Source organism: Syzygium oleosum, unplaced genomic scaffold (genome assembly GCF_021117445.2).
Source record: "Syzygium oleosum isolate NSW1041296 unplaced genomic scaffold, Sole_v2.1 Sole_v2.08, whole genome shotgun sequence".
In the NCBI taxonomy this organism is placed as follows: Eukaryota; Viridiplantae; Streptophyta; class Magnoliopsida; order Myrtales; family Myrtaceae; genus Syzygium; species Syzygium oleosum.
The window spans coordinates 7,711,619-7,730,604 of record NW_026607492.1 but is presented as its reverse complement, the minus strand read 5'-3'; the positions used below and the strand labels follow the sequence as shown (position 1 = coordinate 7,730,604).

The following is an 18,986-nucleotide window of genomic DNA, read 5'->3' as shown; positions in this document are numbered from 1 at the left end:
TAGTGTCACGTTGACAGCTGAGAGCATGCGTGCCAAAGCCGCTTTCCGAAGAGTAAAATGGTGGTTGGTGACAGCAACCCTTTGACAAACTTGGGCACTAAATAAGATTGGAGTTGGCAACTAAACTATTAGATTCGGTGGATTTTGCACGACAGAAACGTTATCCTTTATAAAGAGATAGAAGCATTATTGTGATTAATGATGAATCATGGAGCTTCTCGAATTCAAGATTAGGTTTCTCAATCTCATGGGGATGATAGCAACTTTCCAAATAATAACCGGTAATTATTTCGCAGATGGACAAAACATGTTTGCGATCTCAAGAATTGCCAAGGACAATGAAAAGCACCGGTCCACAACTATTAAAGTAGTAACTTCAGGCATGCAAAATTGACCCTCATCTACCACATGAATCCACAAGCAAAATGCACCAGATGGTCAACCCTATTTCTAGAAATTCGACAGATTGTCAGGTTTGACAGCCCTAGGAATCTGATGGCCTTTACAAATATCTGGCAAACACCACCTAAGTGGATTTGTTCCACAATGTGTCACTAATCCTTCCAAATTCTCTCAAAACATGTTCCTGCTTGAGTCTTGAAAATGCAAGAAAGAAATCGGTTGTCGATAGGTAAAAAACACTAAGAGGAAAATAGTACAAACACATGGAGAATGTTATAAAGTGCCCTTTAAAGGCACTGGTTAAGACTCATTGAATGTGTTAGAGAAATGTATTCTCCTTTTTTTTCATGAACACATTACATGTGATTGTACAGCCAAACCTAGGAATCTACTACTTTAATAAGAAAAGCAGTCTCCAGTGCTGATTCTTTGCAATGCAGATACCGGTTTTCTTCTACTATATCAGTAGATAGATTGAGAAGTATGGGCCGTTCAGGATCATATATAGTGTTTTCGCGGACTCGTGCAACCCACTTCGCAGCTTCCCAAACCCCAAATCTGAAAAACAAAAATCATGGGACTGTAAGCAATTTAAGATTTCTATGACATCGCAAGTTTGAGGGAAAAATCAAACAAAATCCATCAACAAATGAACTGACTAGCAGACAAAACAGAAGTACACAAGAAATGCAGAAAGAATTGCTTCGTCAATAGGATCCTATATCGATTAGATGAATAGATAAGTTCTTTGCTCATCAGTCTATTCACCTTTAGAAATGCAGCAGTCCTAAAAGCTTGATTCCATCATCCATGAAATGATCACCTTCCATGCAAATTACTTTCTAATCCACAGAACATCAAAAAGCTAAAAACCACATTGCTGTAGATATTCACTTATCAAAAGCAAAAATTGCTGGTATGTTAGGAGACATGAGAAGCAGCTTTGTCCTGATGATTTATTGGCTCGGAGATTATTCATTGTTTGCATGACAACTTAGAGTATATGTTCTATGACTTTAAATGGAACAAGTCAGCCAACCCTCAGGCTACTTAATGTAGCCTAGTCATTGTCCTTAAATTGGAAAACTCTCAAATACGTGGTCATGTAAGATTCACCTAAATCAAATTTAGTATCCGGTCATGTTAATGCTGATCAGTATCCACCGTTATAAATTTTGTTTTATATATGGAGAAAAAAAAATCGACAATCCCCGTGCATATTTTTGAATCTGACTGCCCTCGAGAATAACTCAAATTTCTGCTTTGGCTGCATTTTCTGTCGCATATAAACATCTGTGACCTTGACCCCAGAAAACTTTAATTGATTGAGGTGTCTACAATTCTCGAATCCCTAGCCCACCATACCAGTTCCAAAATGAAATAAAGGATCAGATTTAAAAGGTGAAGAAGCAAAAGAAGAGACCTACCGTGTACTAAAGGAAGAGGTCACCAGAATTCCAGGAAAAGATGCATCTTTTGGGATATTGTCATATGGAGAATACTCCCTTATGGCCCGAAAGTCATCAATATCCCCTGGGTAACCAAACTCTTCATAGTCACTAGCTGTAAGTGGTAAAATGGGATAGAGAAGTGTGTTTGTCGCATCTAAAAAGGGTACCTGAAAATACAACGAGCAAGTAAGCAGCATTAAGTTCACATGTAATCATCTCAAATCCAGCTCAAAAATAATTGCAAACATAAAAGTAAATGGTGCAAAGGGGTACTGCAAGACTCCTTTCTCTGACGTAAGAATGCTAAATTCTACTTACTCATGGAACATTGCGGTGATGACACACGGAAAACAAACATCAGTTTCTCAACCGTAATAATGCAACCCATAGCAAGCATAAACGCAGCACAGGCACAAGAAGGAGAGATGCAGCGAAAATTATCAAAAAACACCTGAAAGCAGGGACAGAGTCCATCAGACCTTCAGAACTGCAGCACGAAATAAGTCTGGACACTTATTAATGGCTGAAGCAACTAAAAGTCCCCCAGCACTATATCCCCAACCAGCAAGTTTGTTTTCATGTACCATCTCTTTGTCAATCAGGAACCTGGCACAGGAAATATAATCTTCGATTGAATTACGCTTTTTCCTATTTCTTCCGTCATGATGCCAAGACCTACCTCTGCCGCCACCACCTCTGCAAGCCAACCATGCAATCAATAAGAATTGAACGCAAGCCTCGGAAATCCTCTGGTATGTAAAAAATGACAATTACATCTTTAAGAGAAAGGACAGTGAAATTCCTATTTAGAAATACTAGAGGCTATAGAAAAGGGAACCGTGCCAAGGCAAACATACCTAACATCAGCATAAGCAACAACCCAACCACGATCAAGAAGACTCTTAAGTTCACTACGCCAACGTTTGTCAAGCAGCTCACCATAAGCTCCGTGTCCATGCAGCAAACCAGGCTTTGAATTTTCTTTCTTATTTGTGCGTGAATACACAATAGTTAGAGGAACAACAATCCCATTACATGAAGGGACTCCATGACGTTCACAAGCATAAAACTCAGAAAGCTCATTCCATAAATTATCCTCCGATTTAACCTCAGTCATAGAAGAGGATTTTCCATGAATGCTAGCAGAAGAAGCCGTCCCATACAAAATTCGGGTCCTCTCATGAAGCAGATTTTGCTGCTGTATGATATTCCACATACCATTTGACAAATCATAGTCAACCACAGCATCTGGCATCTGAGACATAAAGTAGCCCATCAGATACACAATCTATATGTTTTTAAAGATAAAATATTGCAGGTTTATAGATGACTGAAGAGGCAAAAACAAAGAGAACATTCTCCAAATCATGGCACTCGAAAGAAACAAATGTTGCCAATGTGAAGGTGTTCATCAGAGAGGAAATGCAACAGTTGCAGAAGGCTGAATCACTCATTAAATTCTTGTCGATGAAGGAAGTTACAATAAGATGCCCCAACTTCAACAAATTGCAAGATGACTTATATATGGGCATGAGAGCCATTTTAGATAAAGTAGCTCATAAGATGTGACCACTATATATTATAAAAGAGAAGTATTGCACGTTGACAGAAGAACAATATCACGATCACATACTCCACATCATTACACTCAGAAAAATGTTGCCTGTGTGAAGATGACTCATGAGAGAGGACATAGAACAGTTGCAGAAAGTTGAAACAATCATAAAATAATTTATAATGACACAATTACATACTGAGCTGATGCCCCTAGCCTCCAACTCTAAACAAATGACAATTGCAACATAACTTGCGTACACGGACAATGATGAAAAAGCAACTATAGAACCTAAGCACCTCACTTTTACTTGGAAGATGACTTCCGTTGTAATTGCCTATATAGAACCAAAAAAATAATCAAAAGTGTCCCTGCCCATAAAACTAGGAGCTCCAAGCAAAAAGATAAAGCTGCCCCGCTTAAGTTTCAGATCATGCTTTTGGCTTCTATTACTCAAATTGGTAAAACCTATGAGCAGAAGTCCCAAAGTCATACCTTCCAAGGAACCAAACATCAAGTTAAGGTTACAGCAAAGCGACCATAGAGCTATTTTAAACAGCCACAGGCATGATTAAAAACATTAGATGCCTCAAACAGGCTGCGTACTTTGCCAGAGTATACGGATTGAATAATTCAACATGAAGGCTGGAGGAAGGCAACTTACTAACAAAATAAAATCAACTTCATGTGAGTCAGCTACTCATTTAGCAAATGAAAATTCCACAAAATTATCAAATTAAAAAAGGGAATTAAATGATCAATGAAATAGCTTTTACAGCTATAGTAAATTCGCTAAAAACAATTACCGATAAATTCCCACTATTAGGCATTTGTTACTTTCAAAGAATGGTAAGAACTCCTTTTTAAAACAAAGAATTCGCAAGGGACTTCACAAAGATCAGAAACTGTTTTAGTCAATCTAGATAATACCTATGTGAGACCACAGGACATTTTTAAGTGCTGGTTATAAGCAAAGTCCATATGCTGCTTTTAAATTAAGCTAAGGTATGGTATGTAAGATGCAAACCATGGGGTGTTGAAACACGTACCACAGGTGATGATATTGTAAAGCGCATCGTAGTGGAATAGTAGTCATAATTTGGTCCAGGTGAGATTTGGGAGACAAATTTTGGAAGAGGTAAGAAACAAGGGTTAGCCTCCTTAAGATGAATCTGACCCTGCCATACCCAAAGGGATATTAATGAGAGAACAAGTTATTTAATGTTATTGGCTGAGTGCCAGAATGACTTAAGAAGACACGGAGGATTCTTCTGTGTATACCTTCCCAAGAGGTAGGGCAACTGAACAAATTCTGTAATTTCCGTCTTTTCTTAGTATAAGAACCAAGTACTTATCACTGAAGTCAACATCCTCAATGATCGAGTCTTCATCATCAACAAATACATTCTGCAGTAATAAAAAGAGCAAAGAAAACTGGTCAAAGAAACTGGTCGAAAAGAGCAAAGAAAAGAACAATATATTCAAGTGAGAAAATTCTAAAGGAACTCTGCTGTTGATCATTTGTAGAGCTATGAAATAAGACTTGATCCAAAAAAGTTAAGCGATCAAACTCCAGAAGATGCAAGCAAGATATAGCTAGCAAACATGATTCGTACAATTTTCATATAAATGTTTCTCAAAAATGTCACAATTGCATGTAACATGGAAAACTAGAAGGACGAGAAAGTAAGCCACTGGAAACATTGGTTAGAAAGCATAGCTTACCACTAACCTCCCAAGTTGCTGGACCATAAAAAGGATTTACAGGACATCGAAGAAGATAATGATTCTCTACAGGTTTACCATCTTTGGTAGCATCTGTGAATAGAAAAAGGTAGGCCTGATGGTGTTCAACTATGCAATGGCATAGACCTTCACTCTCCCAAACAAGCGTCATGCCTGAAAGTGGATCTGCTGCATTTATCAGAAACACCTGAAATATCATTCTATTGATTCAACTACATGGACTTGCTAGATTAGCTTTAACCTTTTGCATATCACAAGACATTAGCATTAGAAGGGATACCTTTGAAGATGCAACCGAGAAGGTATTAACAGTCACAAACTGGAAATCCTTTGTATGCCTTATGTTAATTTGAACATTATCATCCAGTTCTTGCAGGAGCAGAACATCTTCTTCAGTTGATCCAATCATGCTACAGTATAGCCTTGTGATAAAAAAACGCTGATTTAATTCATCAATCTTAAGGTTATAAAAAAGAAATGCTAAGCAATAAAGCAAGCAATGACATGCAATACATACCTACAAGGCCGCTTGTTTTGATCTGTGACAACATAGAGCAATGCCTTCCCATCCTTTGCCCATGCCAGACCCGACACTCTTTCAGCTTGAGGCTTACTACATAACGAGCCCGAATTTAAATTCCTCACAGATAACTTAAAGAAGTCATTGTCCTTGTCATACATGGTGTATGCCAAAAATTGATGGCTCGGCGATACCTCCGATAATTCTTCATAAGCATAACCTGAAAAAATAGGGACGCAAAAATGTACAACCACATGAGGAAGGGAGATGTTGGGAAATACTTCCTCTTCTTTGGCTGGGAAAGCGAGAAGTAAGTTCAAGAAGTAAGTTAAAGGAACAAAAGTTAGAAACTTGAAATACCGTTTCATCACCTACTTTACCCAGAAAAAGCTAAAGTAGAACAACAGCAAACGAAGTAGGAACGAAAGAGACATTCTTTTCATCCTCCATTTGCATGTTAATAAGGTCCAGAGACATGTTAGAGCACCATGTACCCAGTCTTTCACAAGAAAAGTGCGTGGATTCAGCCAAAAGTGAGGAACATTACCTCCAAATCTCTCAGCTTCTTGATTGTAGTCAACAAGCTTCTGCTCAATTCTCTTCCCTGAGGTGAAATCAAACCCAGCTGAAGGAGATTTATGAGAGATGAACTCTTCATTTAAGCTCACTAATCGTCTACAGAGCACCGGATACTGCTTCCCTTCTTCAACTCGCCTATAGTATAGCCTAGGTCAAAACAGTTGGAACTTATTAGAGAACCATCGGAATCTCTCAGAGTGACATGAAATTCTGAAAATGATTTGCTCCAATACAATCAGAAAGACAACGGAATCGCCAATTAGACGGTATTCTTGCATCACATTCCACCATAGATTCAGATCATACTCTTCCTTCACTCTCCACTACTTGTGAAGTCTAAACGCCGCCAATTGGGGTCTCGAGTTTAGACACGACACGATACGACAACCTCACAAGATCAAATGAGTAGAAAAATCACTGAGAAAACCACGATTGAAACAACAACATATGTAACTCGAAAGCACCCAACTTCACATGTACCAGACCAAAAGCGCGAGAGAGAAACCAACCAAGGGCCCCAGCGGAGAGGAGGCGTGGAGAGTTCGAAGGAGAGGCGGGAGGCCATCTCGGACTGGAGCTTGCTCTGGAGCTTGTCGGTGTCGGACATGAAGGCCTCGGCGTACTTCTCCTCCTGCTCCATGTGCACGTCCATGTGCCGCATCGCCACCTTGTCGTTCAGCTTCGACATCCAGCTGTACGGGTCCTCCCACGCCGCGCCGTGGAGGGCGAAGGCCTCCGGCTTCCGCGGCGGCCTCGGCGGCTTCGGGGGGTCCGGCGGGGGCTGCGGCGGCGGCGCCGGCCTCGGGGCCCTGTAGCGGGAGGTGTGGAGGGAGGCCACGGCGGCCTTGGAGGGGCGGCGGAGGTGTCGCATGGTGGGGGGACGGGGGGGGGGCCTATGGGGAGGGGTTTTGGGCGGTGCGAATCAACTCCTATCGCTATGAAACTCAAAAAGGGTTCGATCCTAGACCATCAAGGAGGTTGGCCAAACTGAGCTGAAAGCATGTTTCCAGGGTAAAATCGAAATCTCGAACCGGTCTGTTTCAAGTGTGGGTAAGTTCACAGTTTCGAGGTGAAACCTAAAACCGATCCTAGAACGGGATACAAAGTGTGCACGATAGGTCTCAGGTTTTAACAATTTGTGAACCGATGTTCTGAGTTTCAGATGAAACTTGAATCGACCTTAGAACCGCCCATCTTTTATCTTCTTACCTTATTCCACTGGTGGGATTCAATGGAGCTGTGCCGACGAGCTTGCCCATGACGAGATATACCCTCTTAAACCCAAACGATCTAGACTTTGATAGGTAATGACCGTGATTGAAATCGAACCTTGCATTGCGAGCGTGAACAGTTTGACAGAATGTCAAGCTTTGATCGCCTATCCCCCTGCTCTTTCGCTTACCAAAAACGGCTTAGTGATAGTTTCCTCTCGCATCGGCCCACCAAAGGAAACAAGTCAGCTCATGGTTCTTACGCATCGCCGATAGGAACCGTGACATCTTGACGATCTGCTCAAATTTTTCTCTGAGCAGTTCTTTACGGTATACATACATGCAATGCGTGCATTGCAGTTCAACTAGCTGAAGCGCGGGCGCTTGCGACGGTGTGTAGTTGCTTGTCTATGATCGTGATCGGGGGCAGCGCGAGCACATAACTTTTCGAGAAAAATCTATGGTCCGGTGTGTTACAGGACAGGTCCCGTGTAGAATCTGGGCCATCGGATCTGAAGCCAGGAAATGTCATCTGCTGAATCAGTTTTAAAAGCCGAAACCGAGATTACCTGCTAAAACAATAAACCGATATACTAGAAAGCCGAACTACAAAACTCAAGGTGTGTAATACATTTCCAAACTATATCGCATTCAATTAATTCATGTCGCGAAATAAATCTGGCGATTCTACTCAAATAGAGAGAAAAAAAGGGATTGAACATTCCCGCCACAACTCAAACATCACCATACCTTCCTTGCAAATATAACTAAAAAGCCTAACTTTGTGGTGCATTCCAAACTCTCGTCGAAATGGCCTCCATCCGTCAATCACAATAGGTCGAAGAAAAAATCTCCCATCTTAAATATACAGCACGTTATATGTACATTACCTACAGTAATGCCCGCTCGGAGGTTCAATTTACAAGCTTTCCCCCGGTATGAAAATCTGCACTAGGAGCTCCCCTCCGTGCTGTACATCGAGTATTCACTCAAGCTGAAGTTCACTCTCTCCTCATCCCACTTCAAAATCTCCCTCGCATACTTGAGAGCCGCGTCGACGCTATCAGGCTCCAACCCCTTCACCAAAGCAACGTATAAGTTCCGACCCGTGAGTGAAGCATAAAGCCGTTTGAACTTCACCGCAACATAGTGGAAGCCCAGCTGACCGAGCGTCGGGCTGTAATTAATGCTATTGCTCCTGCTGTTACTGCGATGGCTGCTGACGAGAGGGTGGAAGTCATCGAACCACTCGCACTCCGTTAGTGGGACCTGTTCTACCTCCTCCTCGAAGAGATCAAACTTTGTTAGCATTAGAAGGAAATCCATCTGGTCAAAAGTCGGGTGAGCGACAATGCTCTCGAAGAATCTCCGGCTCAGTATCATGTTGTTCGTCAAGGACCCATTTGCATCAGGAGTATACTTATCGTAGTCGCTTAAGGAGACACAGAAGGTGACGAGACCAACGTCTTCAAACATGTCTAGCCACTTGCAGTTTTCTCCAAGGCCTCTCGCGTTCACTCTGATTAGTTGGTACCTGCAAAAACATTAAGAAAAAAAAAATGTTTTTTGAGTACTTGAGATCCAACTTGCTAGGCATATCAAGAAGGTCGAGAACAGGATGAATCACCACACTTTTACTTGGCATAGATACTTGAGTTCTAAGTCAAGACTGATTATAAAAGGATTCACCCTGGCGAAACTGCTAAAGTCAAACATTCAATTCACTAGTGGAGCAGTGATCTTCAGGTTCTTCTTAAGATAAAGTTCAAGGGCAAAGTGATCGTTGAGTTTGTTCTGCTCTAAATATCTTTGGTAATGCCTGGAAGAGGACTAAACAATCTACAGGCGCTGCAACTACAATGCAGATTAACAAGATGGCACCGACCTAAGCAGAGAGTCGTGCTGATCCATCGAATCGGTATAATCATCAGGTGCAGACTGGGGAAATGAGAAGTCCACACAAGCAAGTCCATTTGATGAAATCACACCTTCAGAATACAGAATATCTAAATCCGAGGGATCATAATCCAACCTCAGAATGTCAACAGCCTGAACAGAAAGGAAAAGGCATCAGAAATGAAAAGGCTAACTGGTAGCCATGCGGTAATAAGATGCCGGAGTATGCAGTGTGTAATAGCTAACTCCAAAAGCTTAACGTCACCTTATTCAGTGTAAATCACAAGCTAGGTCACCGTCAAATAATACAAAAAGCAATGACCCTAGTGACTGACATTGCTTTAGAGCTTCACATATAACAAAAAATTCACATATAACAAAAAAATCGAGACTCAAAGAATGCATCGTCTTGGACTTAACTTGATCATTTTTCACACTATTTATTATCTCTTTTCTTCGTACCAAGAGCCTAATTATTCCCTTGAAGTATGTTTGATCCAAAGTGAAATTCACATTCCTTTCCTCTATTGGTACTGCTTTTCTGGGGTGTGGAAGCCCATGTCGTTGTCTGGTAATAAACTACTATTCCCTTCTCAGCTTATGCACGTTTCCCAAATTCTTTTACTCCTCTTTTATATGATTTTTATTCTTACAAGGATGCAGTAAATATCTTGGAATCCCTTCCTTGCCACTTTTAACTTGGACCCAATTTTTTTCAAATGACAAGGAATAGCCAATGAAATACTCATTCAACTATTTCTCCATTCTGCCACTCACTCCACTCCATCTCCATCTATCACTTACACCAAACATAAGCAAATAGCATCTCAGCATGATAAACTTCCTCTGCTCCTACTTTCTACCATCATCATCTTGCAGACATTGCTATTAATATGAAGCAAGCAACGAAAAGCCAGCCAATTACGTCAAAAGAAGCAAGAGATGATGGAGAATTACACATTCGACAGGAGAATTCTTTTCTGCCATGAATCCCCATAGAAATTGAGCATTATCACAATTAGTAGCACACAAATCTCTACTCGAAAATAAATGAAAGAGCACAATCTACTTTTGCTGTTAATAGAAATATAAAGAGCGCAATCAGTGTTCTTACAAATCCGTGCTTTACACGAAGTCTTTCAGACTAGGAAAGAAAACATGATCTTACCCGCTCTAAAAAGTAGTTGGCAATAGTAGGTAGCATCTCCAGCTCATTTTTTCGGCTGTAAGTAGCCTGAATGGCGGGATCCTTCCATAACTCCTCCACAAGTGGGGCATATTCACGTGTGGCAGCTGGAAAAATGGCTTCCAGATTGCCCGACACCATGGTTTTTAGCAGCCAGTCTGAAAAGGCTTTCAGGCGTGGTCCAATGGAATATATTGACTTTTTCTCTTGATTTTCTGTCATAATGAGATTAAATGATTTAATAACTGCCATATTTGAGCCACATTCAATGACGAGGACAATTTGCATTTGAAGACATAGAATTTCTTATGCCGATACTATTGCAACCATTTATTAATGTTAGTTCGCAGAGATAGTAGGAATACGTGATATGACTTTTCTTATAGATAATCCAAGTGAGCTATCTATATTTCCTAAATTTCTGGCTCTCAGTCCACAATAGTATTGCGAGTCCCAACAACAGTAGCCCTGAATCTTTTTTTTCAGTCAAACAACTGAGCTTCTGTACATCTATTTGGTCCAATACGTCCCTCTATTTCTTAGTCTCTTTTAATATGGTCATTAGACACTTACAAGTGACCTTTATACTAGAGAGAGACCCCGAAAACATCAAGTTCTTTCAGAAATATCCAATCCACTAGATATACGAGTGAGGATTTAACGTATTAGTAAAACCATGTCATTATGACAATCTCTAATCCTGCTTTTAGAATCCTTGTGTATTAAAACAGACGCCATTCTCCATACATTGATTACATGTTCATAGAGAATCTCTTTCTTGACCTGGCCACGAACTACAGACCAAGTCTCAAAAGGATACTTGGGAGTTGCTATTTAACATGGCTAGTATCTTGTCTATTAAATGACGAACCCATTCTCAAACTATAGGGAACTTCTCGTAAGCCCATCAAGTTATTCCCGCAGTCCTAGGCTCACTATCACGATCTTTTCACATTTATGACTCAGTGATCCAAGGCTTTCAAGGACATAAGCCCATCATATTGTTTTTAGGACACGTTTCACGTGTTCAGGCCAATCTCCTCTAATATTACATAAAACGGCTAAAGGCAAGGAAAAGAGAAGTATATCAAACAATCACCTATATGGTCGTTGCCACCAGAAGAACGGTTTTTCCTCATGTGAGACAAACTTTCGTCTTCAAAACGCTCACGGCCTTCAAGAAGTATCCCAAGATAGGTATACACATTTCCCTGAATAGTGAGCTTCAAATTTTCACGCTCTTCGGCTGAGAAAGGGACAGCATCATAGAGAAGTTTGACCTGGAGTGGATATAAGCCCATTTTTATTATCCAAAGGCAGAATAGCTTCAGTGATTCTTAAAACTAGTTGCAATAAGAAAAAAAGACAAAGAGCGAATCACTCCAATTCCATAACTATTAGCTTTACAACATTTTCGGGTAAAAAAAAAAAAAGGAAGGAAGCAGAGGGAAAATGTTGCTGAGGACCTAAACACCTCGTGAGACGCCGTAAAAGCAAGGTTTACCAATTAAATTCCATGTTTTGTTATTAATAGCAAATGAATTCCATCTTAATAGTACAAAATTATCTAAAGAAGAGAAGACTTCGATCTGGTCTCTTAAGGCCAAAGTACCAAATGATATTCTCCAATCTTATCCAAAAGTACACTCACCCTCGCACTCTGCTTCCTGCACGATCAAAATAATAAAAGCAATTTTTCCTTGGTTTGAAACTTCCAGGTTTTGCGCACAGACAATGCTACTAATAGAAGATGTAGAATTGCCTACAACACTCTCAAAAGAAATGGAAGGAAGTCTGAAGATTCGACGTATTTAAAGAAAGTCAACCTCTTCATAAATGTCAAAATGTACCATGGTGGGAGGACTAGGGTATGTCTTAAGGGAATTGAGATTCTGCTTTCAATAGACTAGCAACTTATGGAGTCCTAAACTTGATCTATTTCATAAACGATCTTCTAAATAATGCATTATTTTTCCATTTCTCATTTCGACCTAATAAATTTAACACCATTGTTGAGTCGAGTATATATTGAGCAACTTACCTCTTTCTAGTTAAATGGAAACCGTAAGCACGATCATGTGATGTAACACATGATATAGACTAAAAGCTGGGACTCTGGCCCAAGAATTTCATTCTGATATGCTGGCATATTTCAATATTTCACAAGCATGGACTCTGGAACAGCTTTTGATTCCATATGTATACAATTACAGAGCTCTCTATTAGAGTCTTCAAGAGCAAGAGCTATGTCATCCACTACAACTTTACGCGTGCCAAAATCATACACTTTGCGTGCTTGGATGGGAAAACTTACCTGCTTAAATATTGTACTTGTTCCAGATCCACTATATCCAACTAAAAGAATCTTCTGAAGCATTCTCTGCCCAACATAGTCAGGAACACTTCTGCTAAGCAGGCTGTTCGATTGTTCCACATGAGAGCCAGAAGATTTAGAAGGCACTGGAAGTGACAAGAAAGCACATAATAGCTTTGTCCCAGCCTGTGGAAAGATGCACATCCCGGTAAGACATGTCGTTTAGCAATCTCTTAAAGAAGGAAACACAAAAGGACGCCTCAAAGAAGGTTACCTTGCCCCAGATATAACCTTTCGTGTTCTTTTGTCCCTCTTCCTGGTATGATCCATCCTCGTTCACCCAAAAGTGAGGGTTACCAGCACACTGAACTCCCGCCAACTGCATAATTCAAAATTTCATTTCCTAAAATCATACTCTCAAATTAATGCCTTCAAAATGATTTCGAGAGGTGAGATGATGTAACCTGCAACATTCTAAGTTCCACTTTTGTTATCTGTCTACCGTTCATGAACACTTGGGTATTTCCGTTGCTAGCATTCTCCATAATTGGACCCCCAACATGGAGATGGGGACTGATTATCTGGGAAGGCTTCTCTCCCTCCTGTTAAAGTCACCAGGAAGCATTATCCGTTACGGACCATTGACTTGACAAAATAAGAGGGAAAAAATGGAAAGATTTTGCTCGGAAGCCATGTTCACCTTTCCCCATAATCCGGATACTTTATCATACCAATAATTCCCAGGTTTTAACTTCTTCGGGGGGCTCGGACAAGTCTGTAGCATTAGCAGCTCCTCCGGGCAAAGAGGATTCCCATTTACGCACACGTACTCGGAAGGTAACTGATTCGCTTCACACAACTTCTCAGCCTTCATGATTTGCTTGACCTCTAAATCGTTAAGCAACCGTTTAAGCATTCGAGAGCACTTGCCCAAATTCGTTCGCTTAGACTCGTCAATAGGAAAGCCAATGCAAGAAACACATTTCCTCCCTTCCGGCATTGACCCCATTGCTCTAAGCACACAATGACTGCAATACTTTGCATCACAAACAAGGCAAACCTCCTTTTCTGTAAACCGGTTCCCTTTGAAGCATCGATAGCAAGATCCTTTCTTTCCTTTACTTTGAGGTTGTCTCTTGACCCGAACGACTTCCTGTTCTTCCCTGCTAAACTCCTCTTCGAGACCACCATCCGATTCAATGTCGTGAAAAGTCACAACGGGGTTTCTTCTAACATCATGATTAGACTCGGTACAGTCCCCAGTCTTCCGAGAAGATGGGCACTCTAAGCTCAAAACAGATCCACTGGAAGCCCAATCCAGCCTACTGTTAGAATCATCCAAATCTATGCTCTCCTTCCCAACATTGGAAACTCTAAATGCCCGAGAGCTCCCCGCCGATTTGTCGAAACTATCACAAAACTCTATGGTGCTACAACTCTGCGCTCCATTAAACAACTCGCGCGAATGCTCGTGGCTTATCGAAGACGACTCCAATCCGCGCGAACTACTCACGACATCAGACAGTTCCCCAGACAGACAGTTGGCGTTAGAGAACTCCAGCGCACCCGAGCTGCTCAAATTGCCCGACGACGACGACTTGCCCCCGCCCCCCCTGGGCACCGGCGCCGCGACCCCGGAAGCCGCCGGCGACGCGGCGATCTCCGAGGCCGAGTCGAGCTCCTTCGAGGCGCTCTCGCGGCTGTTCTGGATGACCGAAGTGGGTGAGACCGTGGAATCCGCGGCGCCCAGCTCCCTGGAGACCTTCTTGGCCAAAGGGTCGGCGGCTCCGATGGGCTGCACCACGGGGAGCGCGAGCTTCTCGGCGACGGAGACCTGCGCGACCACGGCGGCGACGGGGATGTGCTTGAGGTTGATCGGGAGGGCCCGGGGAAGGTCCCGGCTCACGGGGGGACCCTCGTACTCCAATGCGAACGAGTACTGGGGCGAGCCGTCTTCCCCGGGAGGGAAACCAGACGCGCCCACCTTGGCCATTTCGGACAAGAACCCCTAGATTTCAAGAGCACCCGACACGAGCGGCATCAGAACAACAAGAAGAAACCCCCCGGCCCCGTGCACGCAAAGACACCGCCCCCGCCTTTCCCTCTTTCTGGGTCTTGCGGGTCACGTCCGGCGGGAACGGGGAGGGAGAGAGAGAGAAAGCGATGCTCCCCCGTTCGCTCCCGCGGAGGGAGGACGCGGCCGGAAAAACCCGGGGGCGAACTGGGGGTGGGGGCAAAGGCAAGCGACGAGAAGAAATCGGAGCGGAAAGGGGTGATCTGCGAGATGGGTTCTCTTCCTTTGTCGTGTCTGGAGGAACGAGACAAGTGTCCGGCGGCGGCGGCGGCGGCGGCGGGGGTGGGTGGCGGCGATGGAGGAGGGGGAGAAGTGGTGTGGTGGGTGGGGGGGGATGGATGTGGGAAAAGCGCTTTGGGAAGAAGTAGAAGAAGGTGAGGGAAAGAGACGGGGCGAAGGAGGAGGAGGACAGGAAAAAAACCGGCTGCTGGTTGGAACCGCGCATCATCCGTCGCTGTTGCTTCAATTTTTTTTCTCCTTCTTTTTCTTTTCACCTCGCCTTGTGATGTTCTTTTCTTTCTTCGTTTTTTCGGTTATTTTTTCGTTTTTTCCACTGCGAACTGCGAACCTGTCGCCTTGTTTTTTTTTTTCTCTCCTCGAATAATTTGTATCCTGATATATCGACCTCCTCCTCCTCCTCCTCCTCCTCCGATGCGCCAACTTCTTCACGGTGGGCCCCACAGGTGCTGTTGTTTTTTTTCTCCTTTTTTGTCTTTTCGCTCGCGTTTTTTCCTTTTTCGCTCTTTTTTTCGGGGGGGCGGATCGGGAATTTTTTTTGGTTGAAATTAAAGGGGTTTCCTCTTTTCCGGTGGAAAAAAAAGTGAAGGGGCTCGATTTGCTTACCTTTTTTTTTCTTCCATGTCTAGAAATGTAACACGTTTGGTAATTTAGACTTTCGTTTACGGAAACCATTTTCTCAAAATTAATCGTTTGTATTGCTCGATATAATCCGCCCGTGAAAAATATCCTCATTATCGATAATAATTTTATGTATGGATGTTTTTGTGGACGATAAAAATATTGTTCGTTCGTTTCACTTTTGTGAGCGATGCGGACGATCATTTTTAAGAAAAATATTTCCCAAGTCCTTCATTTTTCGCGAAATAAAAGAGGTCTTCAGTCAAATAAAAAAAATGGTACTGGCTAATTGACCCAAATAATTTAATTTCTTGAGTGATTTTTTTTTATTTTTTGTCTTTTGAAATGGACATCAAGCTTGCTAGGAGAGAGATTCCAATAACATAATTTGCGTGTTATTTAAGCCTTTAAACCGTGAATTCGTATTGCTTTTCCTCAGGACAAGCAGTTAACTTGAACAAGTCAGGGATATACTTCAACAAGGACTGCCCTAGTGAATTAAGAAGGAATATGGCTAGAGAACTAAGAGTCCCAGAGATTGAAAAGACAGGGAAGTACTTGGGTATTCCTTCTGATTGGGGAGCATCTAAAAAGCAAATGTTTGCTTGGGTCTTGGCAAGGGTAAATATGAAGCTTGACGGGTGGAAAGAGAACACAATGTCTAAAGCGGGGAAAGAAATTCTGATCAAAACTGTTGTCCAAGCATTACCACAATATGCCATGTCAATTTTCAAGATTCCACTTTCAGTATGTCGAGCTATTGAGAAAAAAATCACAGCCTTCTGGTGGAAGAACCAACCAGCAACAAAAGGAGTGCACTGGAGGAAGGCCGAAGTTCTCAAACAGAGAAAAGACAGGGGAGGCCTTGGGTTTAGGGATTTAATATCTTTTAACAAGGCCATGCTTGGCAAACAAGCTTGGCAATTAGCACAAAATCATACAACTCTGTGTAGTCAAGTTTTAAAGGGCATTTACTACCCAACCAAGAGCTTCTGGAAGGCAGAGAAGGGATCCAGACCATCTTGGGGATGGCAGAGCATACTCATGGGGCGCACATCAATTGAAGACTCGGTCATGTGGTCAGTAGGGAATGGGCACAATATTAACATCAGGGAGGATAAGTGGCTCAAAAGGGGAATTATAGGGGGACCGGCTAATGCAGGGGACCCAAAAAAGGTTGATGAATTGATAGATCAAGGGGAAAGCACATGGAAGGAACCGCTTTTGCGACGACTATTCGATGAACAGGTAGTACGCGAGATCCTCACAGTACATATCAGACCACAAATGAATGAAGACAAACTGATCTGGACTGGCACGAAGGAAGGCGACTACACTGTTAAGAGCGGCTACAACACCCTTCGCAAAAATGTAAACACAGAAGCACAGCCTGCCTCCTCCTCTCATCAAACTCCTACTAAACTCTGGAACAGGATATGGAGAATGAAAACTCCCCACAAAATCAGAAACTTTGTATGGAGCGTATGCCAAAACGCACTACCAACGAAGGAAAATTTGTACAGAAGGAAACTGGTACCTGATCTGAATTGCCCATTCTGCCGAGTTCATGCAGAAACCACAGAACATCTATTCCTACTATGCAAGTGGACGAGGGAAGTCTGGGATGTTCCTGCACTCAACATCCAGATCTCAAAATACCAAACTTCCCGCATTGATGAATGGCTGATAAAATACATACCCAGCAGCAACAACTCCCCCGAATTTGAGTTAGTCTCTGTTGTCCTCTGGGAAATCTAGAAAGCAAGGAATAGCCTCGTCTTTAGAAGGCTCCTCCCGGACCCACAGTTGCTGGTTGAAAGAGGACGACAATTGCTCAAAAATTTCAACAGATGGAACAACTTTGACAGACCAATTGAAGCTGTAAACCACACAGAGGAGGATGTCTGGAGTCCCCCAGAGAGGGGCGAAACAAAGGTAAATATGGATGCAGCTCACCAACCTGGTTCCTTTGAAGGTTCAATAGCTTGTGTATGCCGCAACTCAACTGGGATCTTGATCGACGGCTTTGCCAAGGACGTCCTCGCCTCTTCCGCCGAGCAAGCCTAGAGCCTAGCCATGGTGGAAACCCTCAAATTCCTCTCTCCTCGTGCGGGTGAAAACCTAATTCTGGAGTCAGACTGCCTAAATCTGGTCAACAGCTTGAAGTCTCCAGAAGGTATGCTGTGGGAACATCGTGCTCTCCTCAGTGAAGCACGTGAGTTGCTGTCTTCGTTTTCAAACATAAAACTGCAGTTTTGTAATAGGTCTAGGAATAGTGTGGCGGACTGGGTAGTTACGACACACAGAAAAAAAGCACTCACTGAACAATGGTTGACCCGTCCTCCGCAGGCCCTTAGAGATCTGCTATGTTTTGAGACCCCGAAAGTGGGTTCTGTCTTTTCTAGATATCAATGACCAGTCTTTTGTTCTGTCCAAAAAAAAATCGTGAATTCATATAAATTAAAATTGCAATGTACAATTGAACACATTTTGAGGGATCATTCCGCAATCCCCCTGAAAACTGATATAAACCCTAGGGATAAGTACATTGAAAGTCTTAAAAATTATTATAAAAGTGCAATTGAGTTCTAAAACTTTCAAAAAGTGTAATTAAGTCCTAAAACTTTCAAAAAGTGAAATCAAGTCTTAGAAGTTATCACGAAAAGGTAATCAAGTCCTAAAACATTCCGAAAGTGCAATCAACAGAAAGAATTAATTAGACCAATTGGACAAGTTTCAGGACGTTATTGTACATTTTAAAAGTTTTAGAACTTAATTGCATTTTTGTGTCAAATTTTAAGATAATTGCACTTTTGTAACAAGTTGTGGGACTTAATGGCACTTTTCGAAAACTTTAGGACACAATTGTACTTTTGTGATAAGTTTTAGATTTTCAATACACTTATCCCTAAACCGTAATAGTACATGATTATACTATAGATGTTGTCTTCAGAGATGCCGGTGCATAATTGGGTATACGACACGACAAAGGAACCTAGCTGTCAGGTTTTGCTCGACTCCAGCTCTAGCTTGATCAAGTACCAAAATTTTTATTCGAACTCGATTCGAATAGAAAATCGAAATTCTCGAGTTCAACCCGACTATAACAGAGTAATATGTGAACTCAAGGTGGACCTCCAGTTTATTAGGCTTGAATATCTTTCATATATGGTTGTATACTAGGGTTAATTATG

At 42.2% G+C, this 18,986-nt stretch overlaps 2 protein-coding genes and 1 long non-coding RNA gene across 4 annotated transcripts; all 3 read right to left on the bottom strand.

Moving 5' to 3' along the window:
* Nucleotides 1–621: 621 nt before the first annotated feature.
* LOC115686140 (uncharacterized) lies at nt 622–7,303 on the bottom strand. 2 transcript variants are annotated; one of them, XM_056314048.1, is made up of 11 exons: nt 6,763–7,303; nt 6,222–6,400; nt 5,672–5,969; nt 5,435–5,576; nt 5,141–5,341; nt 4,690–4,815; nt 4,458–4,586; nt 2,711–3,108; nt 2,333–2,549; nt 1,830–2,020; nt 622–960 (listed from the first exon to the last, which is right to left on the bottom strand). In XM_056314048.1, the coding sequence occupies exons 1-11, from the start codon at nt 7,122–7,124 to the stop codon at nt 783–785; spliced, it is 2,421 nt and encodes an 806-aa protein (XP_056170023.1). In that variant the 5' UTR covers nt 7,125–7,303; the 3' UTR covers nt 622–782. The 2 variants fall into 2 exon arrangements, with proteins under 2 accessions (XP_056170023.1, XP_030467204.2); XM_030611344.2 differs by having other exon boundaries at nt 5,672–5,894; nt 6,763–7,301.
* An 889-nt stretch (nt 7,304–8,192) lies between these two features.
* On the bottom strand, nt 8,193–14,941 carry LOC115666069 (extra-large guanine nucleotide-binding protein 1). Its single transcript, XM_030587860.2, has 8 exons — nt 13,561–14,941; nt 13,325–13,462; nt 13,135–13,239; nt 12,861–13,046; nt 11,646–11,826; nt 10,529–10,761; nt 9,350–9,513; nt 8,193–8,998 (listed from the first exon to the last, which is right to left on the bottom strand). The coding sequence occupies exons 1-8, from the start codon at nt 14,851–14,853 to the stop codon at nt 8,416–8,418; spliced, it is 2,883 nt and encodes a 960-aa protein (XP_030443720.1). The 5' UTR covers nt 14,854–14,941; the 3' UTR covers nt 8,193–8,415.
* A 2,143-nt stretch (nt 14,942–17,084) lies between these two features.
* Nucleotides 17,085–18,175, bottom strand: LOC130138807 (uncharacterized). Its single transcript, XR_008817081.1, has 2 exons — nt 17,753–18,175; nt 17,085–17,546 (listed from the first exon to the last, which is right to left on the bottom strand). It is a non-coding gene; the product is annotated as an uncharacterized LOC130138807 (long non-coding RNA).
* Between the last annotated feature and the right edge of the window lie 811 nt (nt 18,176–18,986).

Excerpts from the sequence above, each read along its gene's own strand:
- LOC115686140 (XM_056314048.1), bottom strand. The coding sequence starts at position 7,124 with ATGCGACACCTCCGCCGCCCCTCCAAGGCCGCCGTGGCCTCCCTCCAC. Across the intron at positions 4,587-4,689 it reads TTGCCCTACCTCTTGGGAAG|GGTCAGATTCATCTTAAGGA; the intron begins GTATACACAGAA and ends TGGGTATGGCAG. Across the intron at positions 2,550-2,710 it reads GTTGCTTATGCTGATGTTAG|AGGTGGTGGCGGCAGAGGTA; the intron begins GTATGTTTGCCT and ends GTTGGCTTGCAG.
- LOC115666069 (XM_030587860.2), bottom strand. The coding sequence starts at position 14,853 with ATGGCCAAGGTGGGCGCGTCTGGTTTCCCTCCCGGGGAAGACGGCTCG. Across the intron at positions 13,463-13,560 it reads TATCCGGATTATGGGGAAAG|GAGGGAGAGAAGCCTTCCCA; the intron begins GTGAACATGGCT and ends TGACTTTAACAG. Across the intron at positions 8,999-9,349 it reads CAGCACGACTCTCTGCTTAG|GTACCAACTAATCAGAGTGA; the intron begins GTCGGTGCCATC and ends ATGTTTTTGCAG.